At 40.4% G+C, this 23365-nt stretch overlaps 1 protein-coding gene across 8 annotated transcripts in view; it reads right to left on the bottom strand.

The window, feature by feature from the left end:
- APBB2 (amyloid beta precursor protein binding family B member 2) overlaps positions 1–23365 on the bottom strand; it is a 374441-nt gene that overhangs the window by 195539 nt on the left and 155537 nt on the right. For all 8 annotated transcript variants that reach the window (XM_082652792.1, XM_082652799.1, XM_082652791.1 and 5 more), the window contains one exon: positions 3958–4026. In XM_082652792.1, the coding sequence (XP_082508918.1) occupies positions 3958–3976 (19 nt within the window). In that variant the 5' untranslated portion in view covers positions 3977–4026. The remainder of the gene's footprint in view (positions 1–3957; positions 4027–23365) is intronic.

Raw genomic sequence — 23365 nt, 5'->3', positions numbered from 1 at the left:
CTGGCACGTATTTCCTTCTTTTCTGGTAAAAGCTTCACAGTTTTTCTTGAGAATCAGCCTCCGTCCACGCTCATTCATTCATTCAACAAATATTTTTTCGTGCCTTACTATGCGACAGATCCAGTTCTAACTGCTGAGGAGACAGCAGTGAACAAAACTGACAAAATTAAAATATCTGCTCTCACAGAGGAATTCAGCCCCTGTGTTTCAGGCAGAGATGACGCTACCCCTTATTCACGAGGTCCATGGCCTAGGCCCAGCCAATCAGAGGAGCACATCTCCATGGCTGTGGTGACTGGATCAAGGAAAAGCATATGACCAATCCTAAGCCTTCTGCCAGAATGATCAGAAGAGAAGTGCTCTCTTTTCTCTTTTTCTTGAACTAGACGATTTATAAGCCTAGAGCTTTAAGAGGTCACCATGAAGAGACACCTGTGTACATAAGACCTAACAAACGGGCAGAGAGAGCCAGGAAACAGAGAGAAAGTGAACATGCCCTAATGACACTGCTGGAATCCCTGAAACGAGTCATGCCTGAAACATGAGGCGCCAGGACTTCCAGGGTATTGAAGCCAATAGATTTTCAGCAACTAAAAGAGCTGTAGTTAATATAATGCACAGAGTATTTTTTATGAAGCCTAACTAAAATTAGGTAAGCCAGGGTCACTTTAATTTCATGGCTAACTAACAAAGCTTTCCTCAAACCCTGAGTCGCAAAGATCCCAGCCCTGAGATGTAACCCCGTAACTCAGGTGACATCCTAATACAAACCCATGCTGGAGGCCGGAGTTAAACCTGCCCTCCCCGCTTCTCTTTTCTGAGACCTCTAGCCTCCCGTCAAAGAAAGTTTGTCAGTAATGACAGGAAACTCCTCTCTTCAATAACCTCCTGCTCTCCCTCTGCTCCCTTGGCATGTTTAACGAAATTGGAAATTGACAAACGGGCCGGGGAAGCTCAACGCCTGACCAATTCTTAAAGGAGACTTCACATTTTCTTCATTTTTTTAAATTTTTCTGCTATACAACTTTATTTCCACTGAGGAGTTAACAGCAAAACTTCTGCCCTGAGGAATGTTGCCTTTTGAACTAGACCTCAAAGTATTAAGGAAATGAAGGAAACTCAGATTTTTTTTTTCTTTTAGGAAGGAGAGGCAAGATAAAGCTGGTTTCCTGAAATTACTCATGAAAGTAAACTCTCAATGTGACAAAAACGATAAGAACTTCTCTATGAACAAAGGAGGCGAAGGTTATTAGGAGGCAGCTTGGGTCCCTGGGTCAGAGAGATCACAGGATTAGAACCTTAGAAGTTTTTAAACCAGGAGGACAACCTCCCCAGGCTCTAAGATAAAGAGGTGATTTCACCCACTAGGTCTGACCCACCTAAGGGGTTTCCCATGCCCCGTTCAGCTAAACTGCCTGAGGGCTCACTCTGCCCAACATCCCAAGTGGATCTGAGGAAAGTCAAAAAAAAAATGCACCAAACACTTTTCTTCAAGAAACTCAGGGCAGAGACAAAAGGATACATTATTAACAAAACTCCCAATGTCTAAAGTAAGCACAGGGTCTTACGAGAAGGTATTAAGGATGAGGACAGAGGTTTAAGGAAGACTCCCACAAAAGGAACAGCTGAGCTGGGTCTTGAAGGATAGGGTTAGGGTTAGGGTCCACCGGTGGACAAGGAAGAGAAAGGCACTCCAGGTGGGAAATTAACCTGGTATTCCAACATCACACCCAGCAGATGTAGTCACCTTGGGATATTATATGCTTATCTCAAGGATATTTTCTTTGCTCAATTTCTAAGCTGTTTTCATCATTTCATCTTCTTCTAAATGATGTCTTCTGAAGACAACTGTATTTCTTAAATATAGCTCTAGATTTTTTGGCCACGTTTGATTAACATAGTCAGTGATCAAGCTGGTTTAGGTGAGGAAAAGTAGGTAAGCTAAAGTAACAACACAGATTTTCTTGAAAAACTGATAAGCTGGCCTCAAGTCAATTCCAAAAGAGAAAAAACAAAAAAACATTAGACAATGGCAGTGTCCTTGAAATAGGGTAATTACTATGTCACAGGCTGAGACCTACTCGGAAGGGACTCCCATGTTGAATCTCGAAGGTTCAACAAGAATTTTCCAAGACATATAAGGGTATACATTCTGGCATGTTTGTTTTTTTAAAGGCTCTTTGTAGTCACAGCTCCTAAGAGTTGAAAATGGGCTTGAAAGCAAACCTTATCCCAATTATTGGTCCATACTCTACTTCACTAGCTGCCATTGGATTTTCACGTAAAAAATGGCTGGAATGATACTCTATTGAAATAAAAATACCGTTTTCCTTGTAAAATGTGTTACATCCCATACCAATGCATGATAGTAATAGGTGTTATTAAAAACCACGCTGGGCTTCCCTGGTGGCGCAGTGGTTGAGAGTCTGCCTGCCGATGCAGGGGACACGGGTTTGTGCCCCGCTCCGGGAAGATCCCACATGCCGCGGATGGCCGCTGAGCCTGCACATCCAGAGCCTGTGCTCCGCAACGGGAGAGGCCACAACAGTGAGAGGCCCGCGTACCGCAAAAGAAGAAAAAAAAAAAAAAGAAAAAAAACCCACGCTGGATAATGGTTTCATTATCTCTTATGTAACTACCAATGAATAAAGCAATTTGAGTAACAACAGTTAAAGTGAATAATTGGTATAACAAAATATAGTGACAATGAGAAATTTCTATAGGTTATTTGATTAGTTCGCCTCTATTTAGAGGAAAACACATCGTTTACATGTTTGCCAGCTTTATTCTTATGTTTCCATGCTGAGTCTATTTTGCAGTGTAATAAAAGACTTTAAATGCTAAAGAATTCCTAGAAGGAATTCTTCTCAACACTTAAAATGTATTCGTCAAAGGACACATGTATTTGCTTTGATTTTGCAAAATTAATATACTTATTCAAATATGGATTTACAAAGAAAATCTACTCCCTGCCCCTAAACCGGCTTCTAAGAATTGCCTCTAAGTTCCTAATTTTCCTGTGTGAACTTAGGTTGGTCACATTGTTTTCAGCTGTCTTTAATAAAAGGATATTTCTGGTCACTCAACTGCCTCTACTTAGCTTAGTGTTTATTTTATTATGTTTTAATTTTAGTTCTCTGTTGAGATGTAACATGCAGTGTTATATAAAGGAGAAAAAGACTTGGACATACTTATTGAGCTTAATTTTAGAATTTAGGGACATTAACATCTATTTGTCCATGGTTTAAATTTACTTACTTAGAAACTCAGAATTTGCGGAGGGGTATGTGCCCTAACAAATATAGAATCTACCTAGATCTATTTGCCACTTACAGTCTTATATTATGTTTAATTCAAAATGTCATTGCAATTGCTTTTTTCTTATTATATTACTATGAGGCTAAGAATTAAATCCCACACCACACTGTATGCAGACTAGCATACATCACAACACAGAGAAAGGGGCATACAATGAAATTAAGTTGGTTTTCTTATTAAGGCCTCAAATTAATCAGCATTAGATCCAGGGAGAATTCTGAATTGGGAGTTCTATTCTAGACAAACCCCGCAATGCCTAAGATGCTGTTTATGCAGACTCACCACCAATGCCTCCTTTGTTCAAATTTAACAGTTCACAGGCTATAACATGCAATGCTACATGGCAAAATGTGACAGAATTTTAGTTTTCTGTTATAGTCAACTAAAATGTTTTCACATTATGATATTAGTAGAGTCATGCAATTAATACATGCATGCAGTTAAGTTCAATTACTTCTTCTATCTTATTTTAAAGATCCACCTTTCTAGTACATTAGTGAAAAACAATAAAAAAGCCAAAACATGTTATTATAGTAAATCATAAGTTTAACATCAAAACAATTATCTAGTATATATATCTGTTAAAGTTTTAATAGTCAACTAGTATGCTGCACTGAAACATGTGAAAGTATATCTGACCTGGAAGTACTTCTGACATGGGTCACTGGACGTCAGCAATGGTGCAGGAAACAGGTTATAATCTGAAATCTGAAAAGAGGAATCATTTGAGAAATTAAAACCCCAAATAACAAAGCATGAAAGGAAAAAAGTATAGCATTGAAAATTCTTCTAAAAGCTGTTAAAAATGTTAAGCAAATCTTGGCAGACAGTGTCCAAATTTGGTTTACTTATAGTTGGCCAGACCACTTTTGACTGAAATTTGAATTCCTGCTTAACCACATTTCCCACAAACATTTCTTGAGATTTTTTTCCATACCAAGTTTAAGTTATCTATCTATCGATCTCAAGTTTCCAATGCCTTTTCTCATTAAGAACACACAATTCAGAAGCCAGTAAAGAAAAAAACTGGTAAATTTAACCACATAAAAATTTAAACCTTCTGTTAAGGAAAAAAAAGAGGCTATAAACACAACAAAGAAAAAAACAAACTGAAAGAAAAATTCATTACAAATGAACTCATTTACAAAACAGAACCAGACTCACCGACATGGAAAACAAACTTATGGTTACCAAAGGAGGAAGGTAGGAGGAAGGATAAATCAGGAGTTTGGGATTAACAGATTCACACTACTATATATAAAACAGGTAACCAACAGGGACCTACTGTATAGCAGAGGGAACTATATTCAATATCTTGAAATAACCTATAATGGAATAGAATCTGAAAGAGAACATATATATATATATATATATATAAAACTGAATCAATTTTCTGTACACCTGAAACTCAACGTTGTAAATCAACTATACTTCAATTAAAAAAAGAAAAGTTCACACCATAGATGACATAAAAAGGTAAATTCCCTTTATATAGAATGAGTTCTTTGAAATTAAGAAAAATATAAACAAGCCTGTAGGAAAATGAGCAAAGGACAGAAACAAGTCCTAACAACTAACCTCACTCAAAACTGAAGAAAATGCAAATTTAAATAACAATGACTTACTAGTTTTCCTGTAGCTAACTGCAAAGATTAATAAGCTTGATAACACATAATCTAAGGCAAGGACACTGGAAATAGGAATTTCCAAATCTTGCTGGTGGGAGTAAAAACTGGTAACACTCTTTGGAGAGCCATTTAGAAATATATGAGCAAATTTAAAATGCATGGACCCTACTGCTCAGCAATTCCTTTCCTAAGAATTTATTTTACAAATAAAATTACATAGACTCTACTGTTCTAAAAGCAAAAAATCAGTAACAACCTAGCTGTGCATCAGTGGATAAGTGCTTCATTAAACTATGATGCAGCCATACAATAGAGTACTGTGCTGCCATTACAAAAAAAATGAATCGAATCTACATGACCTGATACAAAAGGGGCCTTAAGACACATCACAAAGGTAAATAATATGCATGATCGAATTTGAGTAAAATTTTTAAAAGCATATACATATATATATATGTGTGTATGCATATACACACACACACACACACTTGCATTTACATAGAAAATGTCTTAAAGGAATAATAAAGAACTACATACACTGGTCAACTGCCAGTTTACCACATTAGATACATAACAAGGAAAACTGAAAACAGACTTTGTTTTCAATGAGTTGCTATCAGGAATGTCACTTAGAATAACAAACTGCTGTATTAATTCAAATGTGGACACTGCATGATTCCATTTATATAAAGTACAAAAACAGGAAAAACCTATCTATTATGTCAAGAGAGTTTGCCCTGGAGGGCAGGAAAGGGGAAGAAGCAAGAAAGTAGCCTCTGGGATGTTGTGATGGTAATATACTTCTTGATCTGGATGTGAAAATTCATCAAGATGTAGCCTTTTGTGTACATTTCTGTATGCTTACTATACTTCCATGAAATGTTAAAAAAAAAAGTTAAATGTTAGTGGTTTTCTAAAGCATTATTCAAGTTGAGAAACTTTATATTTGCAAAGACTAAATTCTAATTTAACCTTTCCAAACTAGTAACCTTTAATGGGCATTACTTCCAACTTATGATTTAGATAATGACCTGACAACCTTGTCTACTGGTCCACCATACATTTTTTAATTATATTTTCACATATTGTGGGTAAGGCTCATTACTTTGGTATAATTAAAAGGGTGGGCTTAATTTAAACCGTCCTGAAACAGCAAGAGATGTTTCCTCTATGTACCTTTGCTTCTGCCCTATATCTTTCTCAATTCCTTAAAAGTATTTCACAATTCACTTTTCCTTTCTTTCAGTTTTTGTCTTCAGTATACCTTCAGTTATAAGCATAGCAGATATGAGGTGATAGCTATCAAGAAAATGAATACCAATAAAGTAGAAAGAAAGCTAAGAAAAGGCTTTACAGGAGTATTTTGAAAAGGCTTGAACAAAAATTAAAAATTTGCATATCTTAGTTTGTATTATACTTAAAATAAAATATTCATTTTTTCCCCAACACAAAACAAACTCTGATTTCTGTAAAGTTAAGAATTGGACATTCTGCTAATCACTTCATTTTTAAAAAGGCCCTGTGCTGGTATTATCATCTGACCAATATTTAATCCATACGTGCCATGAATTATGCTAGAAGCACGAAGCACTTCAGTGAACAAAAACACATTCTTCCCTCTTTTGGAATTTATAGACTAGTTGGGGAGACGGATATTAATCAGATAATTAATCAAATCAGTGTGTAAGTATATATGTTCTAGAGGAAAAGAATTCAGTTCTATGAGAAAATGTAATGAAGGAACAGGTAATATAGAGAGCCTGGAGAGTCAGGAAACATTCCCCTGAGAAAGTTAAATTTATGTTGCAATTTGCAGACTAAACAGGATTTAGCAGGATAAGGTTATTAAACACCTAAACGCTACGCAAGGCACTCCCTAGCCCTGGAGATGAAGCACAAAATGCAGAACTATTTTTCCCTAGGTGCTTATATCCTTGATGAATAAATGTAATGTAGTAAAACAGTTTCCGAGGACTTTGCAGCATGCATTAATTCTACATAAATAATAACCTGAGAAAGTATAAAAGCACTCAAGTATGGTTTAAGAATATTCGATAGCAGGTAGCCACTAAGTGCAACATGGAGCTACTAACACTTGGAAGGTGAGTTTTTAATTTTATTTAAGTATGCAGTTGACCCTTAAACAATGCAGGTTTGAATTGAGCTGATCCACTTACACCTATTTATTTTTCAGTAATGAATACTGTTGTAGTCCTACATGATCTGTGGTTGGTTGAATCCTGGGATGTGGAGGGAATGCTTAATCCCTGAGCAATCCCAGTATTGCTCAAGGGCCCACTGTCATTAATTTAAATATAAATTTATAAACTGATGCTTGACTCTTTGGGGGAAACATTTTAAATAAGTTTGGAACTTCTTGGGTAAGTAAATCTACTTCCAACTCTAAACCTTATGATCAAGTATTTCCAGTGAAAATTCCACATCTGAGTTGAGTGTTAAAACATGCTGATCTTGGAGCCTTTGCATGAAAATAAATGTAAAATATCTCAATAATTTTAAAACATTGATTACATGTTGAAATGATAACATTTTGAATATAATGAGTTAAATAAGATGCATTGTTAAAATTAATTTCACCCATTTTTTAAAACGTGGGTACTAGAAAATTTCAACTTACATATGTGGCTTGAATTATATTTCTATTGGAGAAGTACTGACCTAGGGAATGTAGGTGGATTCTGAAACTTTACCCTACTCAAAATACTATCTTCTTTTCCCAGAAAAAGCAAAGCAAATGCTCCCTCAGCTGTAAGCTAGAGGAGGTATACCAGCTTTCAGAGGAAGTGCCTTTGTTTCCATAAAAATCACATACTGAGTTGCCAAGACACCCAAGACCCAGGGTAGGCCACCACAAGCTCCACGTTAAGAATATAACTGTGGGAATTCCCTGGTGGTCCAGTGGCTAGGACTCTGCGCTTTCACTCCCGGGGCCTGGGTTCAATCCCTGGTCGGGAAACTAAGATCCCACAAGCCTAGGGGCGTGGCCAAAAAAAAAAAAAAGAGATATAATCGTGATTTCAAAACAAACAATGAAATTAAATGAATCAATCTAGCAACAGGTTTCCCTTCCAGCAGTGTTTTTATGTGTCGCATTTAGGAAAATCCATAATGCTTATGCGCCTTGTGACAATGCCATTGGAGCTCAATAAATGTCCGACATGACCATAGAGGAGCAGCCTAAGCAGAAAGCACTAGTAAACAAATAAAGAAGTGAACAAGTAAACTGAATGCCCACTTGTATTTTGGTTCAGTATAAGATGCTATGTACTTTTCCTCCCCATTGGACGTAAATATAAAAATTCAAAATTATATACATATATATTAGTTCAATGTTTTATATGATAACACTCCAATCCTCAATGCCTTTATTTTTGTCAATATGATACGCCCAGACCAAGAATGCTAGAGTATACAATCTCACTATAATCAGGCCTTCATGTGCTCCATTTGCCTCAGTAACTGACTGGTCTTTTTATTTGTGATATTGTGTTTGTAATTTAGAATAAAAAGAATTTTTCACTTATTTTTATTGTGTATTTTACCTTTTTTCAATATGTAATTATACACTGTACCCAACAGGCTTCAAACAGGAAGTAGATGACACATTCAAATTGCATATTTTGAGGAGGGTCTAATTAAAGGACTATTTTTTTAAAACAAAGTGGGCAGAATAGGAAAACGACAAGAGATAATGCAGATCCCAGGACCAGTAAAAGCAAGTTACCACTCCTGGTCTGCAGGAAGAGAGAGCAGTGTGCAGGGTGAGCACTGCCCACCACCACCATGGAGGTTCACAGCCAGCTTTCAGCAACCTTGTGCAAAACTGGTGTCTTCTCCTTCTCTCACTGCCTGATCCTTTGGCTGTAAGGATGAGAAATTACTCCTTAGTAAGCTAAAGTTGTGTGTAACTCCTTTTTTCCAAAAATAAATGAAAACTCACAAGTGTTCATCCATTCAGATCCAGCTCAAGTACTACATCCTTGATAAAATGTTCTCTGAATACCTACTTGTTTAATCACTATTATCCCACCACTAAACTTTCTACATACTTCTATTATTATGCTTAACATTAAATTTTTATTTTTAATTTTTTTTTCCCAACAGAGGGTAAATACCTTGAAAGGAGGACTGCCTTACTTATTTTTATTTTTTTAAATTGAGGTATAATTGACATAAAATTATATTTTCAGGTGTAGAACATAATGATTTGATATTTTTATATACTGCAAAATGATCACCACACTAAGTCCAGTTAACATCCATCACCATACACAGTTACAAAACTTTTTTTTATCTTGTGATGATAACTTCCTATGTACTTTTAAAGGATGCCAGAGAAACAAAAGATATAAAATAAAAATAAGACAAAGAATTTCACTTTACCTCTCTTCCCCAAATACAGTTAAAAAAAATATCTGAGAAATTCCTCTCAATTTACTTCGCTCTCTGTCCTGTGCACCGCCTCTTTAGACCCTTAGTACTTCACCTGGTTCCATAATTCCTATCATGGCCTCAGTTTAATCCCTCCTGACACCTCCCCCCAGATCCATCCCAGCTCCACAACGCCAGACAAACACTGCTCTGTTCACAATCACTCCCAATCCAAATGCCTCCAGAATAAAGTTCTCTCAGCCATTGAGAACCTAATACCCACTTGATTCTAGAACTTATTTTTAGAGAGCCCTCTTTTCTCACTGGTTTTTAACCTGGGAAAACTATCTGGGGAAATGAGCCACGTTAAGTGTGTCCTAACATATTTCTGAGTTTATGGACCCTCCCCAGCTCATCTACCTTAGCCTGGTGTTGGGCCCACAGTAGGTCTAAATAGTTATTTTTAGACACTTTGTGATCTTCACAATTCTGAGGCTGCTTGTCCTCTTCCCAGCTTAAGAATATTGGGTGGGGCTTCCCTGGTGGCACAGTGGCTAAGAATCTGCCTGCCAATGCAGGGGACATGAGTTCGAGCCCTGGTCCAGGAAGATCCCACATGCCGCGGAGCAACTAAGCCCGTGCGCCACAACTACTGAGCCTGTGCTCTAGAGCCCGCGAGCCACAGCTACTGAAGCCTGTGCTCTAGAGCCTGTGCTCTGCAACAAGAGAAGCCACCGCAACGAGAAGCCCGTGCACCGCAACAAAGAGTAGCCCCCGCCGTTCGCCGCAACAAGAGAAAGACTGCACACAGCAACGAAGACCCAGCACAACCAAAAACTAAATAAATACACAAGCCTGTGTTCAGACCATCATTAAAAAAAAAAAAAAAAGAACAAGTATGTAAAATTGTATCTCACTCTGCAGGTGGGTTCTAAAGTCAGAAAATGAGGCAAAACTTGACAACAGTCAAACTTACTTTGAAAAATCCTTTAAATTGCCTCAGCACAACACACAGTTTCCATTAAACAAAGTGTGTGCAATTTTATGATGCATACACAATAAAGAGTATTTCATAAGTATAGGTATATGCAAATTTTTATCTCAGCATTTTGTTTTTCCATGGAGAAGAGAGGTGTGACATTTAATATTGCACACTATGGGAATAAACTTGATTTTTTTTAAAATTTGACATTTAATTACTAGTACAATTTCTTGCCATCTGCATATCTGGGTACTGCATATCTGCTGTTAAGAATCACTGTTCTAGAAGAGCCTAAATTTACCACTTCTAGAACTTAAAATAGAGGGAAAAAATTGCAGCAATAAAGGTACAGGGACTAATCCTATCGCTAATGTCTATATCTGAAGCAAAAACACTTAAAGAGGTTGATTTGTGATTTTAGCTTTTTATTTTACTTGAGTCAATGTTCTCAAAGCCAGATTTCAAAACCAACTCCAAGAACAAAGAAAAATAAACACAGGAAAAACCATGTTTCCGGAACTATATCCCAGGGGAAAACATCAACAACTAGAAAAGAAATATTTTCAAGACAAAACAATAAATGTAGGATTTTCCATTTACAAATTACCTTTATAACTTTTTTTTTTTTGCGGTACGCGGGCCTCTCACTGTTGTGGCCTCTCCCGTTGTGGTGCACAGGCTCCGGATGCGCAGGCTCAGCGGCCATGGCTCACGGGCCCAGCCGCTCCGCGCGGCATGTGGGATCCTCCCGGACCGGGGCATGAACCCGTGTCCCCTGCATCAGCAGGTGGACTCTCAACCACTGCGTCACCAGGGAAGCCCCTCTTTATAACCCTTAACAAGAAAATTTTTATGCTCCCCCCACAAACATACTTGATCCCCATTTTTCATATTTCAAAGGTATAACATCTGCAGTTTAGAAATAACAGCAATGTTTAATGCTTCTAAGAAGTGCCAACTTAGGACCTCCCTGGTGGCGCAGTGGTTAAGAATCCTCCTGCCAATGCAGGGGACACGGGTTTGAGCCCTGGTCCGGGAAGATCCCACATGCCGCGGAGCAACTAAGCCAGTGCGCCACAACTACTGAGCCTACATTCTAGAGCCCACGAGCCACAACTACTCAGCCCATGTGCCTACAGCCTGTGCTCCGCAACAAGGGAAGCCACCGCAATGAGAAGCCCGCGCACCACAATGAAGAGTAGCCCCCACGCACCGCAACTAGAGAAAGCCTGCGCGCAGCAACAAAGACCCAACACAGCCAAAAATAAATAAATAAATTAATTAATTAAAAAAAGAAGTGCCAACTTAAAATCTGCTGCTGGATGGCTGTGGAGGATGAACTGCGTTAATGGCCTCAATCAACAACTTCTCTGTATCCTCACTGTCTGCGCTGTCGCTTTGCAGTCCCTTCTCACTGACTGGCCTTGCTATGTCACTTGCTTTGGTCAGTTGAAGGTTAGCAAGTGGGATGGCACAGAAGCTGGCAAAGCATAGCCCATTTCCAGCTCCCTGAGAAAGATATGATCTGTACCACCACCACGAGAACACACCCAGGCTGGCCTGTTGAAAGGATGTTGGAGACTTGGGTAGCATAGCTGAGTCCTCTTGTCCAAGGCCACTGAGATCAGCCTAAGCCAGCCGACCATCAGACATGTGGGAGAGCCCTGCAGAGATCTGCAACTATACCGGCAGCTGACTGAAAGCACATGAGTGAACCTAGCAAAGGCTGTAAAAATGACTCATCCATTCTGTAGAAACTAATGGCTACCGTTTAAGCCACTAAATTTTGGGGTGGTTCATTGCGTAGCACTACTGTGGCAACAGACAAATGATAACACTAACTATACCCACAACAACCAAAATGAGACAACAGAAGAGCCATTGGGATCAAACCTGAATTGATCCAGGGGAGGTATGATGCTATGTGAGGACCCTGCTTCAGGGAATCAAGTTTTTTCTTGGAGATTTATGCCCTCCCTCAGTTACATGGCACTGTCTTGATCAATATAGGCTGCATCTTTGGTTTCTACAGTTGTTCATTCACAATACACAACCATTTACATGCTGCACATCAGAATACTCCATGACAGCAAATTTTAGGAATTTGTCATAAGGACATATAAGCACCATTATTTCTACCAGGAACAAGTTAAATGTCCATCAATAGAAGACTGATTTAATTTATACGATGGAATACTATGCATCATTTATTTAAAAGTGAGGATATTTCTATATTTAGTTTTATAGAAAGATCTCTACTAAATATTGAATGAAAAACTAACAATAAAACAGTATGATGAGTATACTGGCATTTCATACCCAGTGCTGGCAACTTTTCTGTATGTTTGAAAATTAAAATAAAAAGTTGAAACAAAGGCAGCATGTATAGTGTCATTCTTTCATAATTTTTTTTTTTTTTTTTTTCCCCGGTACGCGGGCCTCTCACTGTTGTGGCCTCTCCCGTTGCGGTGCACAGGCTCAGCGGCCGTGGCTCACGGGCCCAGCCGCTCCGCGGCACGTGGGATCCTCCTGGACCGGGGCACGAACCCGTGTCCCCTGCATCAGCAGGCGGACTCTCAACCACTGCGCCACCAGGGAAGCCCCATAAATTTTTAAAACTATTTTTATGGTAAAATAAAACACAGATTGAGAAAATCACACAAAACAAATAGTTTATTAATTATTATAAACAAACCACTCGTATAACTACCACCCAGATCAAGAAACAGACTTTTCTAGCCAACTCAAAATGCCCTCCATGAATTTCTTCCTTTCCTCTAAAAGTAAACAAACTATCTTGAACTTATCATATTCACTTCCTTGTGTTTCTTTATGATATCATTACCCAAGGTTACAACTCTGGTCAACACAGTGAATTCTTATCCATTTTTTAAAAAAATGTGACATGTATTTTAAGTTATGTTTACTCTACCTCCCCCATTATCCTTCGCTTTATCTTACAATTTATTCCTTAGAGAATCTGGACCACTTGAACTATGGAGTTTCCACAGTATGAATTCTGCTGACTACATATTCATGGTGCAGGTTAACATGTTCCTCCACCCTCCGAATTTCCTGCAAATTGGCATCTGGGTTAGGAGGCTTGAAAAATACTGAGATTCAATCCATTTGGTTGTATGATCTCTCATCAAGAGGCACATGATATCCGGTTTTCTTGGGTTTCTAATGTCAGATGCCATTGTCTCTCAATACCCGGATCCATTAAATCAACGGGGGTTGCAAAATAATGATAGTCTAATTCTCTCATTTCATTTTCATTTATTGGGTGGAAAAAAATTTAGGAAGGGCCTCCCCTCATCTACTACATGGTTATCCAGTGATCTGTTCATATAAGAAAGGCAGGGTAAACACGTGGTTCTTTCTTGACCACTTTTAAGACAATGAATTGGTGATCCATTAACCTCAAGTAACCAATAATTTGTTTTTCTTATCATCAACCCTCACAGATTTAAACATCCTTGGAATTCTTATTTTTGAAGCTCTAATTGCCCCATGCCAGTAGAGGCCCCTTCAAGTTGGCTCCTGAGTCCTTTAGACACGGTCCTAATAATCTTTGATAACAACCTTGCTAGCTATTATCTTGAGATGTCCGGGCTCATCTTGTATCTCTCCAGTTATTTTCATTGTTTAAAGCTCACTCTTTAGGAGATACCTTAAGAAGAGTTCATGGGAACAATATTTCCTCCTCTCACTTCTTGCATGTTGATGCAATGTTGGTGTTCTTTACATTTGCAAGTCAATATTGCTAGGCATAAAAAGTACAGGCTCATATTTTCTTCTCTTCGAGGACCTTAAATATGTTATCCCGTTTTCTTCTGATATAAAAGGTTTCTTCAAAGAGTCTGAGAACCATCTAATTCTTTTGCTGCTGTTTTTCTCTTTTTTTCTAGATGCCCAAAGGACTTTGCTTTTTCTTCTTTTTAATCCAGTAATTTTACTAAAACATCTTGGCATTGATTGTTCTAGGCTGATATCCTAAAATACATGATTTGTCCTTTAAAAATGTCATTTAAAATCTTTTTCTCAGGAAAATTTTCTTGAAATGTAGTATTTGTACTGTTCCCTTGCTTTGGTTTGCTTTTCCTATTATGGTACGTTCGATCTTCTTTTCCTATTTTTAATATCTGTCACCTTTTCCCAAATTTTATTTCTTTCTTCATTTCCTTTCAATTTTTAACTTTTTCCTCCTTTTCACCCTCAATTTCTCTTAGGGCAGTATTTGTGGTATTTATCTGATTTTGTGTTCCATCTAAGAATTTATTTCTAAAGTGATTTTTTTCTAATTTCTAATTCTTTGAGCTCTGTCATCTTGTCTGAGATTTTTCTAATTCAGATTATGCTGTTCTTTCATGTCTTGGATAATTTTTAATGATCTCTTTTTCTTTTGAAATAATATATTAGTTTTTTTTTTAATCATATCTTTTGGGCATGTTTTCATTGTCTATAAGGATATAACTGTGTTCCCTTTTTTTCTTCTTAATACTAAGTCTGTATGGGGTTTAATATTATTAGTTTTCTGTACTTTTATAAAGTTTCATGTAGGTGCAGAACACTGGCAAAGTTAATAAATAGTTCATAAAGGAATGAATAGGCAAATTCATCAAAATGTTAACAGCAGTAATCTCTGTGCAGTAGGATTTAGAAAAGTGTCTTCTAATGTTTCATGTTGATTTGTGTAAATTTTTTAATAATGAGTATGAAGTGTTTTCATATTCAGAGCAAAAGAGTTATTTTCAAATTGAAAGAAATAAAGTGTGTACATGAAGATATATATACACACATGCCATGTATCTTTTAAAATAAATAGGTAAAGAAGTAGCAAGCAACCCATCCCATTCCCCTCCCTGCACTGCATGTCTCCTATTCATAAATGAAGGCTCTGGGGTAAACGGTGATAAGGCTAAGTTTTACTAAGGAAGACTAGTTTAGAGTTTGTGAAAAGGAAGACAGCTACCACCCAACTGCTTTCCCTGCTGTATCTGACAGATTTTACTCTGCAGCTCAGAAAACATGTTAATAGGACTTCTCATGGTGAGAGGAAGAGATTAAAAAAGCAAAGAACCCTGTTGTGACAGTTTGGCACTACGTGGAAATGGCTCACAGTGCCTGTAATGCATGGAACAAAGATAACCTCTTTTCATAAATCTATACTCCAAGACATTCCAAATATACACGTGAGACATGCCGACGGCAGTGATAGTAAAGCACCGAACAGAACAATTGCAAACAAGAATGAGATGAAGCCTTAATTTGCTTAACTGGGCTTTAATATACCTCTCAGAGAAAACATAAGAGATGAACTGCTTCATAAAGCAATGGTCTTCTCCAGTTCTTTTTTTTTTTTAACAAGATAATTAAAGGAAACGAAAGAGCAAGGATCTTGTTAAATTGACCAAGGAAAATGATTTCATCTGAAGTAGAATGCGTGAGTTTTTGAAGAAAGGATTTCAAGTTTCCCCACAGAGCTGACACAGGTCATTTGGTAATGCCTACATCAGAAAGCGAAGCCATTCCACGGACAGAGAGCATGGAACACCCGGCAGGCCCTATTAACAGAGGCAAGACGGAAGGCTGGGGGAACCATGGTCTTGTGGAAAGAGCACCGGAATGGGGAGTCAGGACACATGGGATTTGACTTCTTGACTTGTGACTCTGAAGAATCTAGTTCACTTTGTCACCTGTTAATATTTCTTAGAGAAACCCATTATTCATTCCCCTATCCTATCTCGGTAGTGAGAACAAAGGAGGTAATGAGAAAAATCTCTGCATGACCAAGACTACAAGTGCAAAATGATTAGTTTATAATGTAATTGTGTTTCAACTGCTAAATATAAAAGTCCCACTGTGCAGTAATGTTGTGAATTAAAAATCAGAGGAAGGGAAATGAGGGTCCAGGTATTCTGAACCCAGCAGAAGAAGAAACTATGTCCACTTCTCCTCTAAGCTCTAAGACACTTTTCCGAGGGAAAGGAGAGGCAGATAAACGTATACCTCAAAAGCGACTCAAGATTCCATGCCAGATCCTTGACTGAGACAGTGATAAGAGCCAAGGGTCTTTTATGGTTTTGGCTGGGATTCACCCCGAACAGGCTATGCCCCCAAATGTCACCACATATGGCTTGCCCACGGAGCCCGAATTTCTAACCAAAGCTCCGGGGATAATATTAAGCCCTGGGTAACTAACAATTGCTGAAGGCTTCCTCTGAGCTAAACATACACAGTGTGCACAATCTTTCTCAGATCTTACAAGCCCTAGGAGGTGGGCACCATTATTCTCCTCCTTTCACAAGCAGGACACGGAGCTATATGGAGATTAAGAAACTTGCAAAACATCAGGCAGCTAGTAAGCGGCAGGGCTCAGGCTCCAAACCTGGTCTCCTGATTGCGGGATCCTTAGTTTAATATCCTACTCTACTGCCTCTTCCAGGAAGTGGAAAGAAAGAGGGAGCTGGCGAAGCAGGGACTCCAAAGGTCCCATTTACAGAGTTTATTGATCCCTCAGCTACCGGTTCCAGGAGAAGGTGAGTGTCATAACCAAGCAATCAGGAAACGGCTTCTCTCCTGGCACATAACAAAAGCAACACAGAGCTTTCCTTCTGACCTGCTTCCTAATTATCTCTGGAGCTCTCTTTTTCTGCCAGCCAGTGAAATCCTTTCCCCTCTCTCCTTTGGACTTTTCCTGATGCTTCTAACATCACTTCCCCAATGCCTCTCCATGAAAACCAAATCCACTCTACATTTCAGAAACTATAGTTTCATCTCATTTCAACACATTATGCATGTGAATCAATCCTGATTTCACCATACAGCAGCTTAGAAGAGATTTGGAAATTGTCTGAATAACAATAATTTCTAATACTTTTACCACACTGACTTTAACAGGTACTGTTTCAAGACTTATGTATATTAACCATTTCAATCCTTATATTCACCCTATGAGGAGGGAACTATTATTATCCCCATTTTATAGATGAGGTAACAGGCAACAAAACACTGAATAATTGCTCCAGGTCATATCTGCAGCAGGTGATGATGCTATTTTGTTTTCAACATCTCTGAACTTCAGTTCTCTCATCTTGAGAATAACAATAACATGGTCACTAGGCAGAAATGAAATAAACACACATAAAGCAATTTAACACAATACTTAGATTCCCCCATCTCCCTCTAGTATTTCTGGGATCATCTTAAGGTACTACCCAGAAATTTTTAATTGAATGAGAACAGGGAGATAAGAGAAGTGCTCAGTATTCAGACATGCTGTCCCATCTGTGCATCACAACACCCCTTTGACGCAAACATTACCTCCCCCATTTTACGGATGAGAGACAAGAGAAAGCATGGACTTTTTGCAAGTGACTGGACCAGGCCTTGAACCCACATATGCATCCTGTCTTTCCAAGGTTTTTAAGGGGCTTGAGGACAGGGATAGCCCAGTCTTCTAGTCCCTTCATCTTCCCCTTGTAGCCAGACCCAGAATAGCGCAGGCTGCATAAATTCCACACGCAACCAATGCTTATGTGACTTGCCAGGGTTACCTTTCCCTGGGAAATCAAGATGTAAAACCAAAATCAAATACAACAATAGGTGCATCACATTTACTGACCCTGCCCAATTAGCAACTCCTCCGATTAGAGAGGAAAAAAAGAAGGATGGAAGGAGAAGGAATGATGGAGGCAGGAGAGGAAGAAAAGGAGGAGAAGAAAATGCCCAAGACTGCAGATATTGTGATGAAACATAAACCCAAACGGTAACTGCCACGTTCTCTCATCCACTTCAGGATTTTTTTTTTCCCAGAAGGATATTAGCTACCGATCTTGCTACTGCTGTCCCTTCTGGGTCCTTCAGCTGGGACCGGAAGTTAGAGTCCTCAGAGAAGACCTGCCAGGCCAGGATCACCCTTCTCAGAAAGGCGACAGGAGGCAAGAACACTGCTCTCAGCCCTGACCTGCGGGCAGAGGCCGCCACAGGAACAGGGCGTTCCTCCCAGCACCGGATGCCCACTCACAAAGGAACACCACCATCTCCTCTATCTCCCTCCCATCAACACCTAAGACCTAAGGGAGGACAGGAAAGTGGAAGTCAAGGGTCACTGCTGGGGAAGCTGAAACAAACAGTGCCCTCCAGATGCAGAACCACACCCATCACCTCTCCTGCTCTCACACCCCATATTCTACTTTTTTTAAATATATTTATTTATTTACTTTATTTATTTATTTTTGGCTGCATTGGGTCTTCGTTGCTGTGCGCGGGCTTTCTCTAGTTGTGGCGAGCGGGGACTACTCTTCGTTGTGGTGCGTGGGCTTCTCGTTGCAGTGGCTTCTCTTGTTGCAGAGCACGGGCCCTAGGGCGCAGGCTCAGTAGTTGTGGTGCACGGGCTTAGTTGCTCCGTGGCATGTGGGATCTTCCCGGACCAGGGCTCGAACCCGTGTCCCCTGCATTGGCAGGCAGATTCTTAGCCACTGCGCCACCAGGGAAGCCCCACCCAATATTCTTAAGCTGGGAAGAGGACAAGCAGCCTCAGAATTGTGAAGATCACGAAGTGTCTAAAAAATAACTATTTAGACCTACTGTGGGCCCAACACCAGGCTAAGACAGATGAGCTGGGGAGAGTCCATAAACTCAGAAATTTGTTAGGACACACTTACGTGGCTTTCTTCCCCAGATAGTTTTCCCAGGTTAAAAACCTGTGAGAAAAGAGGGCTCTAAAAATAAATCACCACCTTCCCAACAAATCTCCTTCTCAACTACCCTAATCCAGTGAGGCGGACATCCAAGCGATGTCTCAATTATCTCTGACTCTGTCCCTCCCCGGCCTCCATATGCAGTTGGGGACCTGGCACCACTGATCCATCTCAGAAGCTCCTGTCAGCTGTATTCTCCTCCCTTCATTTCCACGCCAAGCTTTTATTACTCTCCTGGAGGCCTTCCATCACCTCCTGATCACCCTTCTGCCCTCACTTCGATCCTCTTGCACTCTCCTATAGATCCATCTTCCTAAGAGAATCCACCACCTTTATCACCACCAGACCATGTTCTAGACCATTAAAAGTGGGACTCCAGGGCCAGTCCTGGGTTTGAATTCTTTCTCCATCATGTCCTATGAGTATCTCTTTGGGTTAAGTCATCTAACCTCACGGTGCCTCAGTTTCCTCAACTGTAAAATGGAGATGAGAGTACCTACATCAAAGGCTTGTGGGAATTAAACAGGCAAGAGCACGTGAAGCATTTAGAACAGTGGTGGCATACAGTCTGGGCTATGTAAGTGTTAGCCATCATCATCATCGTTATTATTTTAAGAGCACCTCACTGGCTACCAAATAAAATCCCCACTCCATTGATGGGCTCTCAAGGTGCTCCATGCACTGGCCCGAACTGGCCTGAACTTGTCCCTAATCTCTATGGACACAGGCCTTTCCTCTACCGCCTGACCCCAAAGGGGCACCAGACTGGGCTTTGCACCCTTTCCTGAACTGCCTGAAATTGTCCCACTCACACGCTCTTACCGGTGGCTCTGCCTGGGAAGCCCTGCCTCCCACCAGTGCCTGTCAAACCCTCAGCAGCACTCACGGATGAGCTCAAACGCTGATCTACCCAAGGTCATCCATCTGCCATCTGAATTCCAGCACACGGCCCTAAAGATGTTAATAAATCTAGAAGGTTTCATGGTCCTGCCCAAGAGCTACTTTCTGGTCCACCTTAAAGAAATAACCTTCGTCCTCTACGGGCTTCAGTTTCCTATCTGTAAAATGAGGCAGTCAGCACAGACAGCTTATAAAGCTTTCTTCTGAAGGCCCTTGGGTTATACAAACAATGTCTCCTTGTTCCTTTGGGAAAATCTTTCATTAGGGAAGAGGGTGCAGAGGGTAACCACATGTATTTTTATTTTTTAAATGAATGACTGTTTTAAGTCTCAACTTCTAAGGTTATGAAAAAAGTGAGATTTTATTAGATGATGTCTACAATTCCTTTCTCTTTATAATATGATGACCCTATGACTTATAGTCCCTTTTTTCCCTAACAGCTTAGAATACAATTTCATTTTTTACTTTATATTAGCTCCATGAGGCATACCACAGGGCTATTTCTACTTTCCCCATGGAAAACAATTCATTGAATGCTATACCCAAAGACCAAGACAGTAAAAACAAAAACAAATCCAAATTATTTCCCCTACCCCTCAATTCAGCAAGTGAGAATTCCAGGATAAGTTTTCTTCCATAAAAATACAGATCTAGACTCCAAATTTCTTGAAACCACCAGGGTGGAACTTAGCCATAAGAAAGTTTGAAAAGAAGCAGAAAATTTAATAATACCATTACCCTGAAATCCAATAAAGCCTGTTGGAGCTTCACATTTTTAAGAATCAGACTATTTATGCTATTACCCCTAGTACTATTATAGTTTCCTATAAAGCCATAAATACCCACGATGTAGTTCACCAGAACACTGACTAAGACCATCACACAAAAGGCCATAAGGAAGATAGTGGCCATGAAGCATGGCTCTGTGGTACTTGCTACAGCAGGTTCACACAGACGAATTCATCTATTTCAAAAATTATATTTCTAAGGCCACAACTCATCATCTTCAACTGTGAACAACTTTTTTTTTTTTTTTTGCGGTACGTGGGCCAGCTCCCGCTGCGGAGCACAGGCTCCAGGCGCAGGCTCAGCGGCTATGGCTCACGGGCCCAGCCGCTCTGCGGCATGTGGGATCTTCCCGGACCGGGGCACGAACCCGTGTCTCCTGCATCGGCAGGCGGAGGCTCAACCACTGCACCACCAGGGAAGCCCTGAACAACTTTTAATACAAGTTAGAACTTCCTTTTCAGAAACTGTTTTCACACAGGCTAAAGGTCATACTGAATATCAAGGGACATTTATGAGGTAATCACAACACACAGGATGAAACTTATAACACCGCATCTTCATATTTGCTTCAGTTAGCACTGTGCTCACCTTTCAGTGTCAGAAACCTAACGAAGAGTGGATGCAACAAACTGGAAGTAGTGGACAGGCTCAGGGTTGCTAGTGTTGGTTCAACAGGAACAATGTCAGGGCAGGTATCTCCGTGATACCTTTGGCTTTTCCTTTCTGCTTGTTACCTCGTGGTGACATAAGGGCTGCTGTGCACTCACACATCTCATCAGCATTCGAGGCAGAAAGCAGAGGCAAGCAGCAAAGGGTACTGACAGGCTCATTTGTCAGGTTTTATCAGGACAATAGCTCTGTCCCAGAAATCCCACCCCCATCCCAGTGGACTTATTCTCAGGTCCCACTGACCAGGACCAGCTCACATGGCCATGCTGGTTACAAGGAATGCTCGCAAGTCAGGGGTCAGGACTGGCATGTTGGCTCAGACCGGCACAACCTACTGTCTGAGGCTGATCACCACACCACCCTGAATTAAAGCCAGGTTCTAACAGCAAAAATGGAGCAGGATATAGGTACTGAGTGAGTGAGCAACTGTGCCTCCATTTTGAGTCTCCACCTTAGAAATAAGAAAGTCATCCATTAGAGAACGTAATTAATTATAGTATTTCCAAAGTGTCTTCAGCTCCCCACGCCAAAAGCATCTACTACATATAAAGTCATATTTTATAAATTCAAGGCCTATAAAAGCAAAAATAGTTTTTCATCTTTAGGTTCATATGCTCATATGGTTTGTTCATATGGTTGTTCTTTATATATATAAATAGGTATAAATTGGTAGTCAAATGGCTAAAAGGTACGTATCAAGCCTTGTTGCTGTGAATCCTGTTCACAATCCGAATACTAAGAAGCTTTATCTGACATGAGGTTCATCTTTCCCCAGGCAGAAAGGCCACATTAGCTGTGATTCAAACTTTTAAGGTACCAGATGGGGGAAAAACATCCTAACTCTTCTTTCCCCACCTTGTTTCCCCGCTTCTCTCAGGCTCCTCCCTGCCCCGGCCTGCTCCAACAGGCATCTAGTTAACACCCTGGCTCTCCCATGGGACCATGCCACCCATCTACTTAACACTCAGTGGCTTCCCACTGCTCTTAGGAAACAATCTAAACTCCTTACCAAGGCCCTCAAGTCTAACTGAGCCCCGCCTCCTTGCCCAACCTCATCTCCCACCAAGCCTCAACACACGCCCGTTCTGCCGGGGCCACCCAGGCCTCCTTTCCATTCCTTGGACTGTCCCTATCCCCACAGCCTGGAATGAGCTTTCCTCATCCTTCACGCGGCTGGGCTTATCTCATCCTTCAGATCACAGATCAAATGTCACTTCTCCAGGGACATCTTCCCTCTGCTGCCCTATGCCACGTGGGCCCCGCTCAGGAATTCTCATCACACCACTGACTCCTCCACAGCACGGACCACAACCCATAACCATCTTCCCCGTCGAGTAGCTTTCCATCGTCTGTCTTCATCACCAGAATGAATGGAAGTTCCAAGGGAGCGACGACCTTACCTACCTTATTCAATGCTCTATCCCCAGAGCCCAGCACACCGAAAGGGCTCCTGACCATCGGTTTTGCCCCTGTGCTTCCTGGATGGGCTCGATGCCGCTGACCTCTAACTCCCATCTACATCACTAATGCCTCAGCGTGACCACCAAACAGACACTGCATCCCCGGCACCCAGGCCCTGCAATCTTGACCTTGACCCAACAATTTCCCTTGCTTGTAACTCCTTCCAACTCGTCTCACACTGACTGAAGCAGTCAGCACAGTGGTTAAGAGCACACACCCGGAAGCCTGAGAGCCTGGATTCAAATCTCAACTACACCACTTACTATATAGCCTTAAATAAGTTACTTATCTCCTCTGTGCCTCGACGTCCTCAACTGTAATTGAGTGATAATAGTAATATCTGTGTCACAGAGAGTTGTTGGGAGGATTATAAGGATACACCTGAAGTGCTGAGAACAGCGTCTGGCTATGTACGTGTTAGTCATTAATAATAATATAAATAGGGACTTCCCTGGTGGTCCGGTGGTTAAGAATCCGTCTTCCAACGCAGGGGATGCGGGTTCAATCCCTGGTCAGGGAAC

Source organism: Grampus griseus (genome assembly GCF_964374135.1).
Source record: "Grampus griseus genome assembly, chromosome: 4".
NCBI lineage: Eukaryota > Metazoa > Chordata > Mammalia > Artiodactyla > Delphinidae > Grampus > Grampus griseus.
This window is presented reverse-complemented; position numbering and strand designations above follow the sequence as displayed.